The 19,360-nt window shown below is 36.8% G+C and overlaps 1 protein-coding gene across 2 annotated transcripts in view; it reads right to left on the reverse strand.

The window, feature by feature from the left end:
- Positions 1-18,034, reverse strand: part of Teh2 (tipE homolog 2 phospholipid transfer protein) — a 39,035-nt gene extending 21,001 nt beyond the window's left edge. For both annotated transcript variants that reach the window (XR_012721318.1, XM_075303890.1), the window contains exons 1-2: positions 17,805-18,034; positions 17,437-17,632 (exon numbers count right to left, since the gene is read on the reverse strand). Coding sequence is in view for 1 of the 2 variants with exons in the window: in XM_075303890.1 (XP_075160005.1) it covers positions 17,437-17,632; positions 17,805-18,033 (425 nt within the window). In the remaining variant the exon portion in view is untranslated. The remainder of the gene's footprint in view (positions 1-17,436; positions 17,633-17,804) is intronic.
- Between the last annotated feature and the right edge of the window lie 1,326 nt (positions 18,035-19,360).

Consider the following 19,360-nt stretch of genomic DNA (forward strand, 5'->3'; position numbering starts at 1 on the left):
AACCGATCCCGAGATTTGGTTTAGGAGCCTCTTGGAGGAGCAAATTTCATCCGAGTGAGTTGAAATTTGGTACATTGTGCTAGTATATGGTCGTTAACAACCATGCCTAACTAGGTCCATATCGGTCTATAGTTATATATATCCCTCAGATGAATCGATTTCCAATCACACAAAAATTGGTCCATATCAAGTTCATAATTGTACATAGCCCCCATATAAGCGACCCCCATATTTCAATTCTGGCTCTCTACGTACCGTGCAAGAAGTCCATATCGATTCGTAATTATTTGTAGACTTAACTATACATAACTTTTTTGTCTAATATATACCACGTATGGACTAACTCACAATTTAGAAAACGATGTTAAGAAGTTTTAAGATACCACAACTCAAGCAATTCGATTGTGGATGACAGTCTTTCGTAGAAGTTTCTACGCAATCCATGGTGGAGGGTACATAAGATTCGGCCTGGCCGAACTTACGGCCGTATATACTTGTTTTTTTTTCAGTTAAATTTATGTTGCCGCTTCTATAACATATACCCCAAACACATTTTGCTTCAAGCATATATATTTTCAGGATTGGTCCAAACAACCAATTGGCGCCTTAAAAATATATATACTCAGAGAAAATTTCATTAAATTTTTTTCTACTAGTGTATGCCTAAGATGAAACATAATATGTTTGAACAATACAAACAATATTTTGTTTGGACCAATCCTGAAAATATATATGCTTGAAGCAGAATGTGTTGGGGTAAATTTCTATAGAAATAAAATTTTGACAAAATTTTCTATAAAAATAAATTTGTGAAAAAATTTTCTATGGAAATAAAATTCTGAAAAAAATTGTGAACATTCCGTTTTGATTTTTTGTGAACGTTTCCGTTTCATTTTGTCATCGTCCGTTCACGACTATGGAACGTAATTTTTTCTATTAGTGTAAAAAAAAGTTGGTAGTTTGTAGGAAAATTGTGAATTCAAAATTGGAAAAATATCTTTCCGTGTATCATTTGTGGTAAAATTTACAAATTTTTAGAAAATCTGAACTATTTTGGGGGGAAATACGAATTTAGTAAATGTTTTTGTTTCATTTGCGCATGATTGTTTACCCTTTTTTCGTTCATTTAACTAACACGCAAAAATTATTAAAGTCAAGATATCCATTTTTAAGTCGGAAAAGTTAATCGATTTTTGGACAAGGAAAAACTTTATATCAGAGAAATGCGTTTTCTATGCTAAGCTAAATTCGCATTCGAATTTTAAGGACACAAAATTTTTGGTCTCTCAACAATATTGTTTCAGTTTTTCTTATTTTTTCTAAAATAAACCTAGATTATGTTAGCCTATTTAAATTTATTTGAGTTCATGAAAATTCAAATGTTTTAGTTAGGTTAGGTTAAAGTGGCAGCCCGATTAAGTTTCAGGCTCACTTAGACTATTCGGTCCAATGTGATACCACATTTAACTGAAAGTACCTATTACATATGGGTACTTCTAGTTTTAACCACTGAACCTTCTCCATTATTTTCTTTTGTTGAACCAAACAGATTATTCCAAAAACATTAAGATTGACTGCTTAAGTTAACGTTTTCCAGGTCCGCCAGTAATCTAAAGCTAAATGCCCCTTACGCCTTACACAAAATGTAGGACACTCACACAAGAGGTGTTTAATTGCTTCCTTTTCCTCCGCATCATGACAGTTCATAGAGTAGTCATTATACTTCGCACCAATAGTTTTTGCAAATTCGCCTATCAGGCAGCGAGCCGTTATAGCAGATATCACAAGTGATATCTGACGTCTTGAGAACATTAGCATATCTAGTGTGCCGTTCATGTTTAAATGGGGCCATATTTGCTTGGTGTCATTACAACCCTTGCAATTCTCCCATCGAACATTTGCCATCATGACGGCCTTATCACGCAGTAAGAGCTTGCAGGTTGCCAGAGACATACCAACAGATTCTAGTTCCCCTGGAATATGTAAGGTAGTTCCTAGCCTTGCTAACTCATCTGCTTGACAGTTCCCCGGTATGTTCCTATGGCCAGGCACCCATATTAGGTGAATATTGTACTGCTCAGGCATCTCGTTGAGATATTTGCGGCAGTCGATGGCCGTTTTCGAGTAAAGGAACACAGAGTCCAAGGATTTTATTGCAGGTTGACTGTCTGACTGTCTGACAATGCCTACAATGTTTGGAACATTACTTCTCAGTCAATTCGCCACCTCTTTTATTGCTAATATTTCAGCCTGAAAAACACTACAGTGATTAGGTAATCTTTTCGCTATTCGAAATTCCAGATCTTTAGAATATACTACGAAACCCACTTGGCCATCCAATTTGGAGCCATCAGTGTAGAAATCTATATATCTTTTATTCCCCGGGGTCCGTGTACACCACGCCTCACTGTTGGGAATTAGAGTCTCAAACTTATTGTCGAAAATTGCTCTCGCCAAAGTGTAATCCACTACGTTAGGCACATCTGGCATTATTTTGAGGACCGAACTGTGGCCGTACATGTTTTCCGACAACAGCGATAGCTCGCGCAATCGTTGTTGCAGCTGACTGTTTGGCCAAAATGTCTAAAGGCAATAGATGCAGCATGACATTAAGGAAATCTGTTCCTGTTTTACTGAATTCGCCTGACATATAGCATTATAGGTCTAACCACTGCCGTGTATAGCCAATGCAAAATTTCGGTTTTAGTCCCCACTTTTTATACCCTTCACCACTACTGTGGTACATGGTATAATAAGTTTGTGCATTTGTATGTAACGCCAAGAATGAAAAGTCAGAGACCCATCGTTTAGTATACCGATCGTCTTAGAATTAAATTCTGAGTCGATTTAGCGATGTCCGTCTGTCTGTCTGTCTGTCCGTCCGTCTGTCTGTTCATGTATTTTTGTGCGCAAAGTACAGGTCGCAGTTTAAGTCTGATCGTCTTCAAATTTGGCATAGGGTCGTTTTTTGGAACAAAGACGATCGCTATTGATTTTGGAAAAAATCGGTTCAGATTTAGATATAGCTGTCATATATACTTATCACCGATCTGGTCATAATTGGCGTGTTTATCAACCGAAATTCAGTACAGCCGAATATTTTATGAGTCTCGAAAAACTTGCAAAATATCAGCCAAATCGGTTCAGATTTAGATATAGCTCCCATATATATCTTTCATTCGATTTAGACTCATATGGCAACAGAGGCCAAAGTTTACTACCGATTTTCGTGAAATTTTGCACAGAGAGTAGAATTGACATTCTACCAATGCTTGGTTAATTTGATTGAAATCGGTTCAGAATTAGATATAGCTTCCATATATATCTTTCGTCCGATTTGCACTTATATGGCCTCAAAACCTAGTGTTTTACCCTGACTTGCTTCAAATTTTGCACGAGAGGTACGTTTAACGTTGTCGTTATGTGTGCCAAATTTGGTTAAAATCGCTTCAGGTTTAGATATAGCTCCCATATATATTGTTTATGCCACATAAACACTTAAGAACACTTCCCGATTAAAATAATTTTTTTTTACTACTGCATCCCTTTATGGGATTTACAAATACCCAAATAGTCGATAGATACTTTTCACTGCGATCGATAAATTATTTTGTAAATGTCAAAGTAAATTCACCACAATGTCAAACCATATCTCAGGTCTTATTTCCGTAGAAAAATAAGTATATCCTTTCTGTTTGGATTTATCGACCATACTGGTAAGACGTCAAAGTTGAAGAAATAAATCCAATTGTATTCCATCGATCTGAAATCAATTTGTTTTCTTGTTTCTTTCGTTCCATTGCATCCATATTGGTTTGTTTCTTCCAAATCATATCATCTGGAGTACAAAGCCGACTATTCTCCCAAAATAGTTGACTTTGTTTCGGCTCAAGAGATTCTACATTCCACAGGTTGATCTTTTTACCCATACACACTAACATTTTTGGTCCAGTTCGAGACGGATTCGCTCCCGTGGATTCCATCGACTCTTGTAATAATTGCTCTCTGAGAAATCGACTCCACATACCAGTTATTCTCATCATCATCGTCATCACCAAACATCAAACAGGTTAGTTGACGTTTTCCATTTATTCTTCAATTCATTCTGCTAGTGCTATTCAGTGTGGTTACGAGCTCCGTAATTAAATTTAGAAAATTTATTAAAATATTGAGTAAAAAGAAGTTATTGTTAAAAAAAAAAAAGTAAAACGTATAAAATGATAACCATTTAAAACCTAAAAGTGCATGCGAACTAAAATCACTATAAATCAATCGAAGAAAAGGAAATAAATACTGCTCTACTTGTGTTAACAAGTGACGCAAATACATATTCTGGGAGAAGAATTTAAAAGCTTAAAGGTAAATGAGACACTGCATATCATCCGCTAAAAAGAACTGAAGTAGAGAAAGGAAAATTGGCTTGTAGCATTCGTAAAGGAACTTTGATTGAAGCGTAAGTCGTATTCTGTGATCCGAAAAACGTGCTCTGTAAAATTCCCTAACAGCACATGTTCATAACAGACGCCTGCTGTAGATCTATACACGGCTCTGTTATAATGCTATGACTATGTTCCATTTTTCCTTTACAGTGATCCATATTCCCCTATTTCTCCTCACTGCCCAACAACTATAATACTCTCTCACTTTGATTTCGCCTTTGCCGCTATTTAACATCACACCCCCGCTACACATTCCTTAGGCTTCACCAACAGTAGACACTAAAATATTCATTGCCCATATTTTGTTCACTCTGTCTCCATCACAATTGCCTACCCCTTCCCTCCTTCTCACCCGTTTCTACTAGTCTACAAGTCTCTCAGCTTTGTGAGACTATTATAAACATAGTTACAGTGATCCCACTAATTCCCCGTATAATACATTTTACAGCACTTTTTTTTTTTATTTAGTTGATAGTATTGCTTAAATATTTTAAATACTTTAATTATTATAAAATATTTATTATTGAGCATAATATATATATTTTTTTCTATTAAATAAATTATTCACGAAACAAGTAATCGCTCTGATTTTATATGAAATTGTGCCCAATATCAATAATTTTATATTCGATTTTAATTTACTTATTTTTTTGTGAGTAGTTGAAAGCTATTGAGCGATTTTTGCTAATGGTTAATCTGGGAAAGGTTTGTGATTTAGTATCATATGTTGCTATCCATTACAACTCATTGTTTGTTTTCAAAATAAATCAGTCGCAGTTGAGGAGGCAGCTCCGTAGTTAGCCCACGCTTTGTGAATTTAATTCTTTTCGTATTCTCCATCTGTCTTCATATCTATAGCGCAGCTTTAAGAACCCTCTCTCCTAGTGTTCCCATTTCTTTTTCATCACCAACACACTCAACCATACCTACAGTTTTCTTACTGCGCAGGCCCCATCCACTCTCTCGTTCTCTTAAGATCCACTATTGTGGAACTCTTCTAGAAGTAGGAGAAGGCAAACTGGAAATTCCATTTTTTCAACGGCCTTATATTTTTACATTTTGTTGTGATTCTTAAACAGCTGATATCGCGACATTTACGAATCTTTTCAATCTTGTATCTATTAAATACATCATATCTCTTTTTATTTTTTCTTTTCGATGGTAAATTTGTAGGGTTGTAGCAACTTACGTTTTTACAATTTCTGAAAGGGAAAATCGTATTAGTCGTAAAATTTTCCTTACGTTTTTTAATTTTATTTTTTTTTATCGCATGCTACTTATTCATATTGTTTTATTTTCTTGGATTTATTAATAACTTCCTATTGGGTTTTGAAAATATATTTATTTTGCTATATTTTATTTTTTCTATCCATTTATTCCGCGAGCATCACATACGTTTTGTGGGATTTTAATGGTATTTCAAATTTGAGTCATAAATCGTAAATTGGTATAGAGAATCTGTGTTCCATTTCTTTTGGTTGATTTTTTTAAATATTTTCAACGGTATTCGTTTTATTCGAAAAGTTCGTCCAAAAGAGTGTCGAATTTATATTTTCGTTGATTGTATATATCTTATAATTTGTTACAATGTCCCTCAATAAGTTCATCCGTGATTCAGATAGGTTGGTGGACTTCGAAGCCAACCTTAACGACAAGAATACTCCATTGTCGTCATCTTTTCTCATAGAAGCCCATATGGAAGAATTGAAGCCGTTGTGGGAAAAGGTCAAGCATTCGTATGATAAATGTCTCCAAGATATTGAAGCGAGGACAAGTGGTGAGCAGGGGGATACATCGGGCGATGATAAGAGGGCTTCCGAGTTGGAAACGGTTAAGGCGAAGTATAGAAGTACATATGCATCTTATTGTCGATGTAGTGCACGCCTACGTGAAATTTTATTAGACCAGTCTCCTCCCAATGCAAGTCCAGTTCCTCAGTCCACGACTTCCCATCACATTCACGTTCCCGAAGCCCCGAATGGCTTCAAGTTACCCCCGTGTGAGATTCCAACTTTCACAGGGGATTTCTCAGCATGGCCAACATTTAGGGACATATTTAAGGCAGTATGTCTGAATAATCCGAGGCTAAGCTCTGTTGAGAAATTGTTCCATCTCAATCAGAGAACGAGGGGGGAGGCCCACGATATCGTGAGCAAATTCCCTCTTACTAACGATAACTTCGAAATTGCATGGAATAATCTTTCTGCTCGTTATGAGAACCAGAGAGTTCTTGTGAACATTCAGCTGAAGAATTTGTTTGGCCTTCCACCTATCACTTCGGAATCTGGAACAGCATTGAAAAAACTTCAAAGGGACATGAATACATGCATCTCCCTTCTCAAACAATATAATATCCAAGTCGATACGTGGGACCCTATTTTTACATTTATATGCTCCAATCGACTTCCAGACTCCACTTTAACTTTATGGGAGCAAACGCTCTCAGATAAAACAGTCATTCCGAAGTGGGCCGAATTAGATGACTTCCTGACGAATCGCCATAAGACATTAGAGTCTGTATCGGAGATTCGGAAACAGGAGTCGAATTCTACTACTAAATCCAAATCTCTAATGGGAAAACCCCACAATCGAGCAAATTCCGCAAATGTAAAGTCGTTTCAGACCAAGGTGTCGGAACCAAAATGTTTCCTATGCCCAAAAGAGGCTCACGTAATTCGTCTGTGCCCAAAGTTCCTCAAATTTGATCCAAACCAAAGATTTACAGAGATTAAGTCCAAGAACTTGTGTATAAACTGTTTTTCTTCATCCCACACAGTCAAAGACTGCAAGAGCAAATATTCCTGTCGTGTATGCCATAAGAAACATAATTCTCTTCTCCATAAACCACAGAGTGGCCAATCTAATACTGGTCTAAATTCTGATTCAAATACATGCCCACATCCTTCTACATCAACAGTATTACAGTCCACTACTGCATCAGGAAGTGGGATAATTAATGCTTGTTTTTCGACTAGTTCTCGTGGTGTTTTACTGGGAACTGCTTTAGTAAGAATTAAGCACAATGACCTAACATACACTGCAAGGGCTTTAGTTGACTCGGGATCAGAGGGAACTTTTATCTCGCAGAGACTTTTTAATTTACTTAAACTTCCATTCAAACATACCAATGCTAAGATTTCGGGATTAAATCATACAATATCAGCGTCAGTACAAAAGGAATGTTCATTCCTACTATGCTCTAACACTGATGACACCATAGAAATTTTTGCCTCAGCACTTGTGGTTCCTCATCTCTCAGGAAATCTTCCGTCGAGTACTTTCGACATTGGCACACTTTCAGCTCTTCCAAATATTCCTCTTGCTGATCCAAAATTCTTTGAAAGCTCCAAAATCGATATCCTTTTAGGGGGGGACATTTTGCCATCAATAATTCTTCCAGGCCTAAAGCTGCAAATTTGCGGGTCACTAATGGCCCAAGAAACTGTATTCGGATGGGTTTTGACAGGGCCTATTCCAAATCCTTCCACAAATTTTTCTCCCACGATTTTATCCTATTTTTGTGAAATCTCACTGGATAAGGAGATTTCACGTTTTTGGGAGGTGGAAGATCTTCCCAGGAAGAAATTTACTTCATCATCTGACCAATTTTGTGAAAGTTTATATGTCCACACAACAAGAAGAAACGAAGAGGGACGATATATTGTATCACTTCCTTTTAAAGAAGCGTATCCAAAGGATATTGACATTGCTCAATCTAGGAGAATTGCAATGGCCCAGTATTTTCGAAATGAGGCCCGTCTTATTCGTACTCCTGCCTTTAAGGATGAATATGACAATGTCCTTGCAGAATATATTTCACTGAAGCATATGTCTAAAGTTTTCCCTTCTAATTTATATGAGGATTCCAAGAATTATTACCTACCGCATCATGCGGTAATAAGACCTGAAAGTGTGACCACTAAGGTCCGAGTCGTTTTCAATGCTTCGGCTCCAACTTCGAATGGAGTAAGCTTGAATGACTTACTTTATACAGGCCCAATTTTACAAAACGAACTTATCACACTTATCCTCAATTGGCGATTCTTCCGATATGTATTCAATGGTGATATAACCAAAATGTATCGCCAGATTCTGGTGGATCCGAATCAAACAAGCTTCCAACGTATCCTTTTTAGGACAAATCCCCAAAATCCTTTAGAAGATTTTGAACTTAAAACTGTCACCTTTGGTGTAAATTGTGCGCCTTACTTGGCCATACGTACAATGATACAGTTGGCTGATGATGTCCAATCTCAATATCCAAAGGCTAGTGAAATCCTTCGCAATTGCATGTATGTTGACGACGCATTGGCCGGCTCACATTCAATTCCAGAAGCTATTGAATCTAGAAACCAACTGATTTTGGCTTTGAAATCAGCTGGTTTTGAAATGCGAAAATGGACATCTAATTCCAAGGCTATCTTATACGACATTCCACCATCCGATTTACTAAATGCGGACTTTTTAGAATTCGATGACTCCAGTACTGCCAAAACTCTTGGCATCCGTTGGAATGCTCTATCCGACTCATTCTTTTTTGTCCAAAATTTTCCTTCTTCCTCGACATACACCAAAAGAGAAATATTATCACAGATTTCGAAATTATTTGATCCCGTTGGGTGGCTGTCACCATGCATTATTGTGGCTAAAATTATTATGCAACAAGTATGGATTGATGGCACGGGATGGGACGAAAGGATAACGGACGAGTCCTTGAAAAAGTGGAATACTTTTCAAATCAATTATCCTTATATTAATTCCATTAAAATTCCAAGATGGTTCGATTATTGCCCTGAGAGTAAGGTACAATTCCATGGTTTCAGCGATGCGTCAGAAAAAGCATACGCTGCGGCATTGTACATCCGAATAAAAAACCGAAATTCCATATCCACTCATTTGGTTGCTTCCAAGACCAAAGTTGCCCCAATAAAAACTCTGTCGATTCCAAGACTGGAGTTATGTGGCGCGACATTGCTCGCCGAAATGATAGACCATATTATTCCTCAACTTAATTTAAATGAATTTTCAGTAGATTGTTGGACCGACTCAACAATAGTTCTTTCGTGGTTGTCAAAGCCTCCTTGTTTTTGGGCTACTTTTGTTGCCAATAGGGTATCCAAAATAATTCAAATTGTTCCACCACACAAATGGCATCACGTTGTATCTGAACTCAATCCATCTGACCTTGCTAGTCGAGGTTTACTCCCACAAGACCTCATTGAAAATGAACTTTGGTGGCAAGGACCAGAATTTCTTAGAAATTCCGATGATTGTTGGCCAATTTTTAATCACTTAATCACGCCAGATATCGACTTGGAAAGAAAAGCAATAAAAGTAAATTTTTCATATTTCACTGAGTTTAATGATCTCCTGGACAAGTTTTCTTCACTATCAAGAGCGATTAGAGTGATTGCATACATTTATCGATTCTTTTATCGAACACATCCCAAGTTTAAATCCAACTTTCATAAGCCAACTAAGGATGTTTCCACCTTTGAAGTTGTTACTGTACAGAAGCGCTTGCAAATTATTTGCCAAAAGGCATACTATCCCAATGAGTACCAGGCACTTTCCGCCAAGAAGCGTATTGCAACTTCTAGTACCCTTCTTAGTTTGAATCCATTTGTGGACAATGAGGGCCTAATGCGCGTGTGTGGTCGACTATCAAATTCGCCAGCTCTAACATACAATGAAAGACATCCAATTATAATTCCCTATAACTGCCAGTATTCCCGGCTACTGGTTCGCTTCATCCACGAAATTTCTCTTCATGGAGGCAACCAATTAATGCTAAAACTGATCAGAGCACAGTATTGGATACCTAAAGCAAAAAATCTCATAAAAACTACGATAAATAAGTGTAAGCCATGTACACTTTATAAACACAAATGCCAAACCCAATTAATGTCCGCTCTGCCGCCTCAACGAGCAGAATACTCACGTCCTTTCACTCACACCGGCATAGACTTTGCGGGTCCTTTTGACATTAAGTCATATTCCGGTCGAGCATGTCGCATTTCGAAAGGTTATACTTGTATCTTTGTATGTTTTTCCACAAAGGCGATCCACTTGGAAGCTACATCCGAACTCTCAACGGCTGCATTTTTAGGCGCTTTTAGTAGGTTCGTTTCTCGCCGTGGATGTCCTCTACATTTGTATTCCGATAATGGGACAAATTTTGTAGGAGCATCCAAAACTCTTGCAAAAGATTTTCTCCTAACATCCAATCGTCTTATCACTTCGAATTATGCCTACCAGAATGTTACGTGGCACTTCATTCCTCCAGGTGCCCCGCACATGGGTGGGCTGTGGGAGGCTGGGGTGAAAAGCTTTAAAGCTCATCTCAAAAAAGGGGCAGCGAATTTCAAACATACTTTTGAAGAATTTCAAACCCTCCTGGCAAGAATTGAGGCATGTTTAAATTCGCGTCCTATTTCTCCTTGCTCCCAGGAACCAACAGATCTGTCCGCTCTGACTCCTGGACACTTTTTAATAGGGTCACCACTTTTAGTTCCCATCGATCCATCTACTCATGAAAATCCAATGTCCATAGTTAACCGCTGGCAACGACTTAAGGTAATCCACCAGCACTTCTGCCTTCGCTGGAAAGAAGAATACCTTAAAGAACTGCACAAGCGGAATAAATGGAAACGGCCAACAGAAAATCTACAAGAAAATACTATGGTAGTTATTCGAGAGGAAAATCTACCTCCAAATTGTTGGCGTTTGGGGAGAGTCAAGAAGGTCTATACAGGAACCGACAATCGGGTCAGAGTTGCGGAAGTCGTTACGCAAAAGGGCATGGTAACCCGCCCAATCACGAAGCTCGTCATCCTTCCGTTTGACAATACACCCTAAATAGCACTCCTCATATCACTGCGACCATAAACCCATTTCAACCGTAAGAATTCCGATCTGCTTATAGTCCGACAATGCGTGCCACTAAGAAAACTCAGAACAGCAACACAAATAATCATGGAAAGAAGAAGACCAATTCATATATATGCCGCTTATGTAGATGTCCCCATCCATTGCGAAAATGCAAACGGTTTTTGAATATGAACACCGTCAAGCGCCTTGAGATCGTAAATAAATATGGATACTGCAAAAACTGTTTGGCACATGAACATTCAGGGAATACCTGTTTTACGACAACTGGGTGCCATTATTGCACAAAAGCTCACCACACATTGCTACACACACATACAAGACTAAGGGAAACCCAGCGAAAGCAACGCAAATCAGCACCAGAATCGTCTTCTTCCAGCCCAACTCTTGCCAAAAAACCTCAAATAGCAGCAAGTGCACCGACATCATCCAATTCAGCAAGTACATCGCTATCGGCAATATTAAAGCAAAATTCAGTTACATTGCTCCCGACTGTTTTGGTATGTGTTGCCACTAAAAATGGAAATAATACTCTAAGATGCCTTTTAGATTCCGGATCGAAATCTAGTTGCATATCTTCAAAGGTTGTAGACAAACTTGGATTAACCACATTATCTTTAGACGAAGAAACAATTTGTCCACTTTCGCTGATGTCTACCTACGACTCCGCTATCTATATTGAAACCGTGTTAAAAGTCAATAATCGCATATCGGTTCATACACCAAGTAAAACAATTTCGTCATCATGTACTAAGCATTTTTCGAATCTTCTGTTGGCGGATAAGGAATTTTACAAGTCCGGTCCAATTTCTATTATATTGGGTGTAGATGTGTACGCACGCATAATAAGCGAGGGTTTCATACATAGAGCTGGGTTGCCAACAGCCCAAAACACTATTTATGGTTGGTCTCTTTACGGTACCTGCTCCAGTTAATTAGTTCTTTTTTTATAATTTATTTTTAATTTTTTGTCAAATGAAAACCCACTGAAGAATGCACTGATTCTTAGAGAATAAATGAAAACGTGAACTGCCCATCACATTTTCCATTGATTACATTTATATACATATATATATTAAAAAAAAAAAAACTTGAATTATTTTTCCGTATCAATAATATATATTCCATATTGTAAATTAAGCATGAAAATTACTTCTAGTAATTAGAAAAGAAAAATTAAAAATCATTAAAGCATATTTACATGAACACTTAAGATATGGTTTGAAAATCAATCTTTGTTTGGTTTGCAGGCGTCCTGCAAGGCGGGCGCTAATGTTTATGCCACATAAACACTTAAGAACACTTCCCGATTAAAATAATTTTTTTTTACTACTGCATCCCTTTATGGGATTTACAAATACCCAAATAGTCGATAGATACTTTTCACTGCGATCGATAAATTATTTTGTAAATGTCAAAGTAAATTCACCACAATGTCAAACCATATCTCAGGTCTTATTTCCGTAGAAAAATAAGTATATCCTTTCTGTTTGGATTTATCGACCATACTGGTAAGACGTCAAAGTTGAAGAAATAAATCCAATTGTATTCCATCGATCTGAAATCAATTTGTTTTCTTGTTTCTTTCGTTCCATTGCATCCATATTGGTTTGTTTCTTCCAAATCATATCATCTGGAGTACAAAGCCGACTATTCTCCCAAAATAGTTGACTTTGTTTCGGCTCAAGAGATTCTACATTCCACAGGTTGATCTTTTTACCCATACACACTAACATATATCTTTCGTCCGATTTGGGCTTATATGGCCTCAAAAGCCAGAGTTTTGCCCTGACTTGCTTCAAATTTTGCACATGGAGTACGTTTAATAGTATCGGTATGTGTGCCAAATTTGGTTGAAATCGGTTCAGATTTAGATATAGCTCCCATATATATCGGCTCAGATTTCATATAGCTGTAATATATATTTATAACCGATCTGGTCAGAAATGCCATATTTATCAACCTATCTTCTTCCAATTTCGTATAATCGAATATTTTGTGAGTCTCGTAAATGCAAGATATCATTCACATCGGTTCAGATTCAGATATAGCTCTCATATATAGCTTTCGCCCGATTTACCCTCCTATGGCCTCAGAGGCCAATCTTTTGTTCCGATTTACGTGAAATTTTGCACAGGAAGTAGAATTAACATTATAATTGTCCACACCGAATTTGGTTGAAATCGGTTAAGATTTAGATATAGCTCCTATATATAGCTTTCGCCCGATTTACACTCCTATGACGCCAGAGGCCAAATGTTTACTCCGAGTTACGTGAAATTTTGCACAGGGAGTAGAATTAACGTTATAAATACGCGTACCGAATTTAGTTGAAATTGGTTCGGATTTAGATATAGCTCCCATTTATATCTGTCGTCCGATTTACAGATATGACCACGGTAGATCAAAATTTTCCTCCGATTTACTTAAAATTGTGCACAGGAAATGGAAATAACATTTTTACTATGCATGCCAAATTTAGTTGAAGTTGGTTCAGATTTTGATATAGCTGTCATATATATCTTTCGTCCGATACGAACTTATATGACCCCAGAGGTAAAAATTTCACGCCGATTTACTTGAAGTATTGTTCAGAGAGTAGGACTAACATTCTTGCAACATATGCCAAATTTGGTTGATATAGCTGTCATATATATCTTTCGTCCGATACGAACTTATATGGCCCCAGAGGTCAAAATTTCACGCCGATTTACTTGAAGTTTTGTACAGAGAGTAGGACTAACATTCTTGCAACACATGCCAAATTTGTTTGAAATCGGTTCAGATTTAGATATAACTCCCATATATATCTTTCGCCCGATTTAGATTCATATGACCACGGAGGCCAAAGTTTCATTTCGATAATTTTGAAGTTTTGCACTGAGCGTTCAATTAAAATTTTAGAAATGTGTGCCAAATTTTATCAAATTCGGCTCAGAATTAGACAAAGCCCCCATATATATGTTCTTCCGATTTTAGCAAATATGGCCAAAATACCCACATTTTTCTTGTAAAATCGTCAATGTTAAGTCGAATACTCGCAAAAATGATTCAAATTTACCTATACTCTAATTAGTATATATCGACCTATAAATCAAAAATGCAAATTTGCTAAATTTTATGCAATTTAAATATTTCCGATATTTTTACCAACATTGTGGTCCGTCCCGGCCATCAACCAATTTAAATTTTAAGTCCAGACATTTTGTGAAAATTTTGTCCAAATCGGTTCATATTTAAATATTTGTATATGGGAATATAAACCTTTATATTGTTCCTAACAAATTTGAAGGTGTTAAGATGGTATCAAACATATTGATATACATAGTGGTGAAGGGTATAATATAGTCGGCCCCGCCCGACTTTAGACTTTCCTTACTTGTTTCCTATTGCCTTTTTGCACGAGTACAAAGCTACCGTGGCTTTCCTCGCCCTTTCTTCAATATTAAGCCTAAAGTTCAGCTTCCTGTCCAGAATAACGCCAATGTATTTTGCACACTCACCAAAGGGAATTTCAATACCCCCAAAGGATATGGGCTTAACCGTGGGAGTTTTGCCATCTTTGCAGTACATGACTAATAAATCTTAGATATTCTTTCCAGGTTTGTAATGTTTTTTTTGTGGTTAAATTGTAAGGGCCGATGTTGAATGTGAACCACACCTAAACGCCAAGTTTTTTTCCGAATTTTATTTGACATTACTCTATATCAGGCTTACTCAATTTGAACCATGGAAAGATACACAATCCAACAACGTGTTAAAGGTATCCAGACTTATTATGAAAATGGGCGTTCAAATCAAAATGCATATCGTGCACTTCGTGATTTTTTTGGCCAATTTGATCGTCCAAATGTGCGTACAATCGCAAAAATCGTGGAAAAATTCGAGCAAACCGGGTCTGTAGAAGATGTGAGAACACCAGTGCATGCTCGTACAACTCGTACTGCAGAAAATATTGCTGCTGTTCGCGATAGTGTGGCTGAAGAGCCGTCCACCTCAACTCGTCGTCGTGCCCAACAATTGCACCTCTCACGCTCGTCGTTGATGAACATTAGGCATAAAGACTTGCATTTACACGCTTACAAGGTGCAATTGGCTCAAGAACTAAAGCCTCTTGACCATTCCAAACGTCGTGAATGGGCAGAATGGTTCCACGAAATGGCAACAGTGGATGATCAATTTTCGAAGAAAATCATCTTCAGTGATGAGGCACATTTTCACCTCAGTGGATTCGTCAATAAACAGAATTGCCGCATTTGGGCGAATGAGAATCCAAGAGTGATTGTCGAGAAACCAATGCACCCACAAAGAGTGACTGTTTAGTGCGGTTTATGGGCTGGCGGCATTATCGAGCCGTATTTTTTCCAAAATGAGGCCGGTCAGGCAGTTACTGTGAATTAGAGGTGTGCACGTGACACGAAATTGTCGTGACTCACGAAAATTTTCGTGACTCACGCGTGAGTCGTGATTCACGCTGACGGCAACGGCGTGAGTGTGCGTGAGCGTGAGCGTGATTAACCAACCAAATGTCGTGCGTGAGCGTGAGTCACGAAAATAATATCTTCGTGAGTGTGCGTGAGTAACGAATTTCAGAAAAAACACACACTCGAAAATAATTCCGCGTACGAACACAAACTGCTTAGGAGTTGAATTCATTTATAATTTTAGTGACAGCTTAGGTGTAAAGACTTTTATAACACTCTCGATTTTAATCATACTCATGTTTTCAACCAGGTTCTATAGGTAAATTACTCATAAAATTATTGGTGAGTCATGAGGTTTTTCGTGATTCACGACATTTTTCGTGAGTCACGATATTTTTCGTGAGTCACGACATTTAAAAGATTTTCGTGCGTGAGTACAAATTTTCTTTTCGTGAGTGTGCGTGAGTCCTACCAAAAAATATCGTGCGTGAGTGTGCGTGAATAAGATTTCTCCGTCGTGAGTGTGCGTGAGTAAATTATTACTCACGTGCACACCTCTACTGTGAATGGTGTTCGCTATCGTGAGATGATAACGAACTTTTTATGGCCCGAATTGGAAGATATGGATGTGGACGATATGTGGTTTCAGCAGGACGGTGCCACTTGCCACACAGCTAACGAAACAATGGCTCTTTTGCGCAACAAATTCAATGGCCGTGTTATCTCACGTAATGGCGATGTCAATTGGCCGCCAAGATCATGTGATTTGACACCGTTGGACTTTTTTCTTTTTGAAAGAAAAGGTGTACGTCGATAAGCCAGCAACAATTCAAGAGTTAAAGGATGAGATAATTCGGCACATTAACGGCATAGAACCTCCATTATGCCTCAGCGTCATCGAAAATTTGGACTATCGGATGAAAGTGTGCCACCGAGATCGCGGCACCCATTTGGCCAATATTTTGTTCCATACATAATTGAGTAATACCAATATATCATAATAAAATAAAATTACAATAATTTACTAAATAGTTTGTGTTTTATTCAAAATCAACATCGACCCTTGAAATTTTAACCACCCACATAGCATTTGTAGCAAATTTCAAGCGTGCATTTTTGTATCTAAGCACTCTGAAAAAATATTGTTTTCTCCATAAGGAGCTAGCATAAAGGGCCCAAAATTGAGTTATCTCTCCCAGCCAGATCTATACTAAAGGCTGTGGAAAGGTTCATTCGCCCGAACCGAAACATGTACAGTCCAGGCGTGTATAGATTTGTATATGGCGTTTTCTTTTCAATGGCTCTATTGACTATATCTGTCCATAAAGCTCGAAAAATAATTGTATAATTAGATATAATGCATTTGGACGTCAATTGCCTGTTTCGGTATCAGGCTAACATGAAATATAATATATTGAAAAAACTAACAAATTATAATTTGTTTCCTATCAAGTACGCAAAACTCAAATTTAAAAGAGAATTGTGTCTTAAAAGTATCTTTACTTCAATTCTCCGCTTCTTTGGTTCGGAATTAATACCAAAATCAGTAGTATAAAGAGAAAATCTGTGGAACCGGACATGCTTATATCCAGTACATTTCCGACAACTTGAAGTTTTTTTAAGCTGCCCAATTTAGCTTTTGGTTATTTTCTGGTTTTGTTTTCGAAAATTTCTATTTTACTCACTTATTTGGTGATGATGTACAACCCTCTCGACATGAACTCCATGTACAATTTTTAATGCCCGATGCCTGAATATGATCGATGACAATACATGTGACAGGTACTGGATCATAGTCTGCAATTATCGTAGATATAGCAGGATCAACAACGAATGGTATTAGAAATAGAAATGTGAAAACTGATAAAATAGCTGTAGTGCCTGTAAATAATAAAAATAAATAAAATTAAATATCGACCTTTATATGAATGAATGTCATCCATACTGAGAGAAATGTACCGTATTGCCTGCTTACTTACTCTCTTTCAGTCTCATAGCAATTCTCCCAGTGTGGATATAACAAATGATGACATTAGTAGTTCAATGTACTTACCCAAGCATACTGATGTATAGAATTTGGCCTTTTCTAAAATTGTTTCGATTTCCAAATCAATTTTATTGCTTTTTGTATTGGCCGTTGTATGATTAAGCGAGGAGCGGCTAGAACGACTGCTGTGAAGGCTGGCCTTGCTACCGGCATAACTGTGATGGTGATGGGCCGACATAGTGGGACTGGTCGGCAATGAAGACAGGATTGTGTTGGCGGTATTGCTTTTCTTCATGATGAGGAGATTTCTTGTTTAGGATCCTATGGTTCCTGCCCTTTATATGAACGTAAGTGTAGCTAATGGCCTATATGTGGATATTTTGGTGTTTAAATTCAAAACCAATAATTGTTTTTATTTTGTTACTTTGCCAAAGCAGTTGTCTTTTTTTTTTGGTAATTTTTGTTTTTCTGTTTTTTTGAAAAGGTTTTTTATTTATTAATTTACAAGCATGCCAAGCATTAAATGGTTTTGTGTTTTTTTTTCAGATTATTTAAAAAAATGTTATCCGTTACAAATAATTATTATCTTTTTGATGTATGTATGTGTGTTGCTGTTAAATTTTTGTTAGCGTTTTATTTTACGTCGTTAATCTAATGTTTATAGGTCTTACAGGGCCAGAAGACGATTATTGTTTTATTTTACAAATTAATGGAACCAAAATATATAGTTTTGGGTTTATTTTACTTTCTTAAATATATAGCTTCTTTAAATTTTAGTTAGTTTTTCTCTTTATTCCTACGGCCACACTTTTTTACCATAGTGCCTAATATTGTTTTATCCTTTTTTGTTGGTGAAATTTTATCTAACTAATTTTTTGCTTCTGTATGATTTTTTTTTTTATGTATTTTATTTTACTTTCATCATTTTTTAACAAATAAATTTTAAATTTAATTTTTCTCATTAGTTTAGTTGGTATAATCTAAAATGGTTCTCTCTCATTATTGTAGCTCATCTGTAGGGAGAGTATTTGCTCTTTATCTTTTTAGATTCTCTTGGAGTGTTAATATTCAATGGTTGAGTTTGTTTGAGTGTGTGTGTAGTTGTGTTTTTTTTTGTTTGGAAAATGTCTAAGACTTTGATCACGCATCCCTCTATACCATTTTTAATGCAGTGTCTATTGTGTTATGATGGTAAAATGATTTACCATACGCACATATGCGTGCGTAGGTGTGTGTTTGTATGTTGCAACAATGCAATATGAGTGCTATTTATTTGAGCAATGACATATAAAAGATTCTCTTTGTAAGATTCTCTCAATTTATATGTCAAAGGAAGAAGGCAAAATAACAATTTCATTGAATAGTTATAAAATGTTCTTTAATAAATTATTGTATATAATTGTAATGCAATTAGAACTCAAAAGCTGTAAAAGCAAAATCTGATTAAAAAAATTACTCTTTTTTTTTACTTAATGGGTAATTAATAAAATTTTTTGGGTTTTTTTTTTCTAAAAAATCCTTTTAAGCTTAACTAATTTTTTTCAAAAGGAATTATATGCAAGCTTTTCGTATTTCTTATGGGCAAAAATTAATATCTAACAACAATGGTTAACGCTTGTTTT

This window comes from Haematobia irritans, chromosome 4 (assembly GCF_050003625.1).
Source record: "Haematobia irritans isolate KBUSLIRL chromosome 4, ASM5000362v1, whole genome shotgun sequence".
Classification (NCBI taxonomy): Eukaryota; Metazoa; Arthropoda; class Insecta; order Diptera; family Muscidae; genus Haematobia; species Haematobia irritans.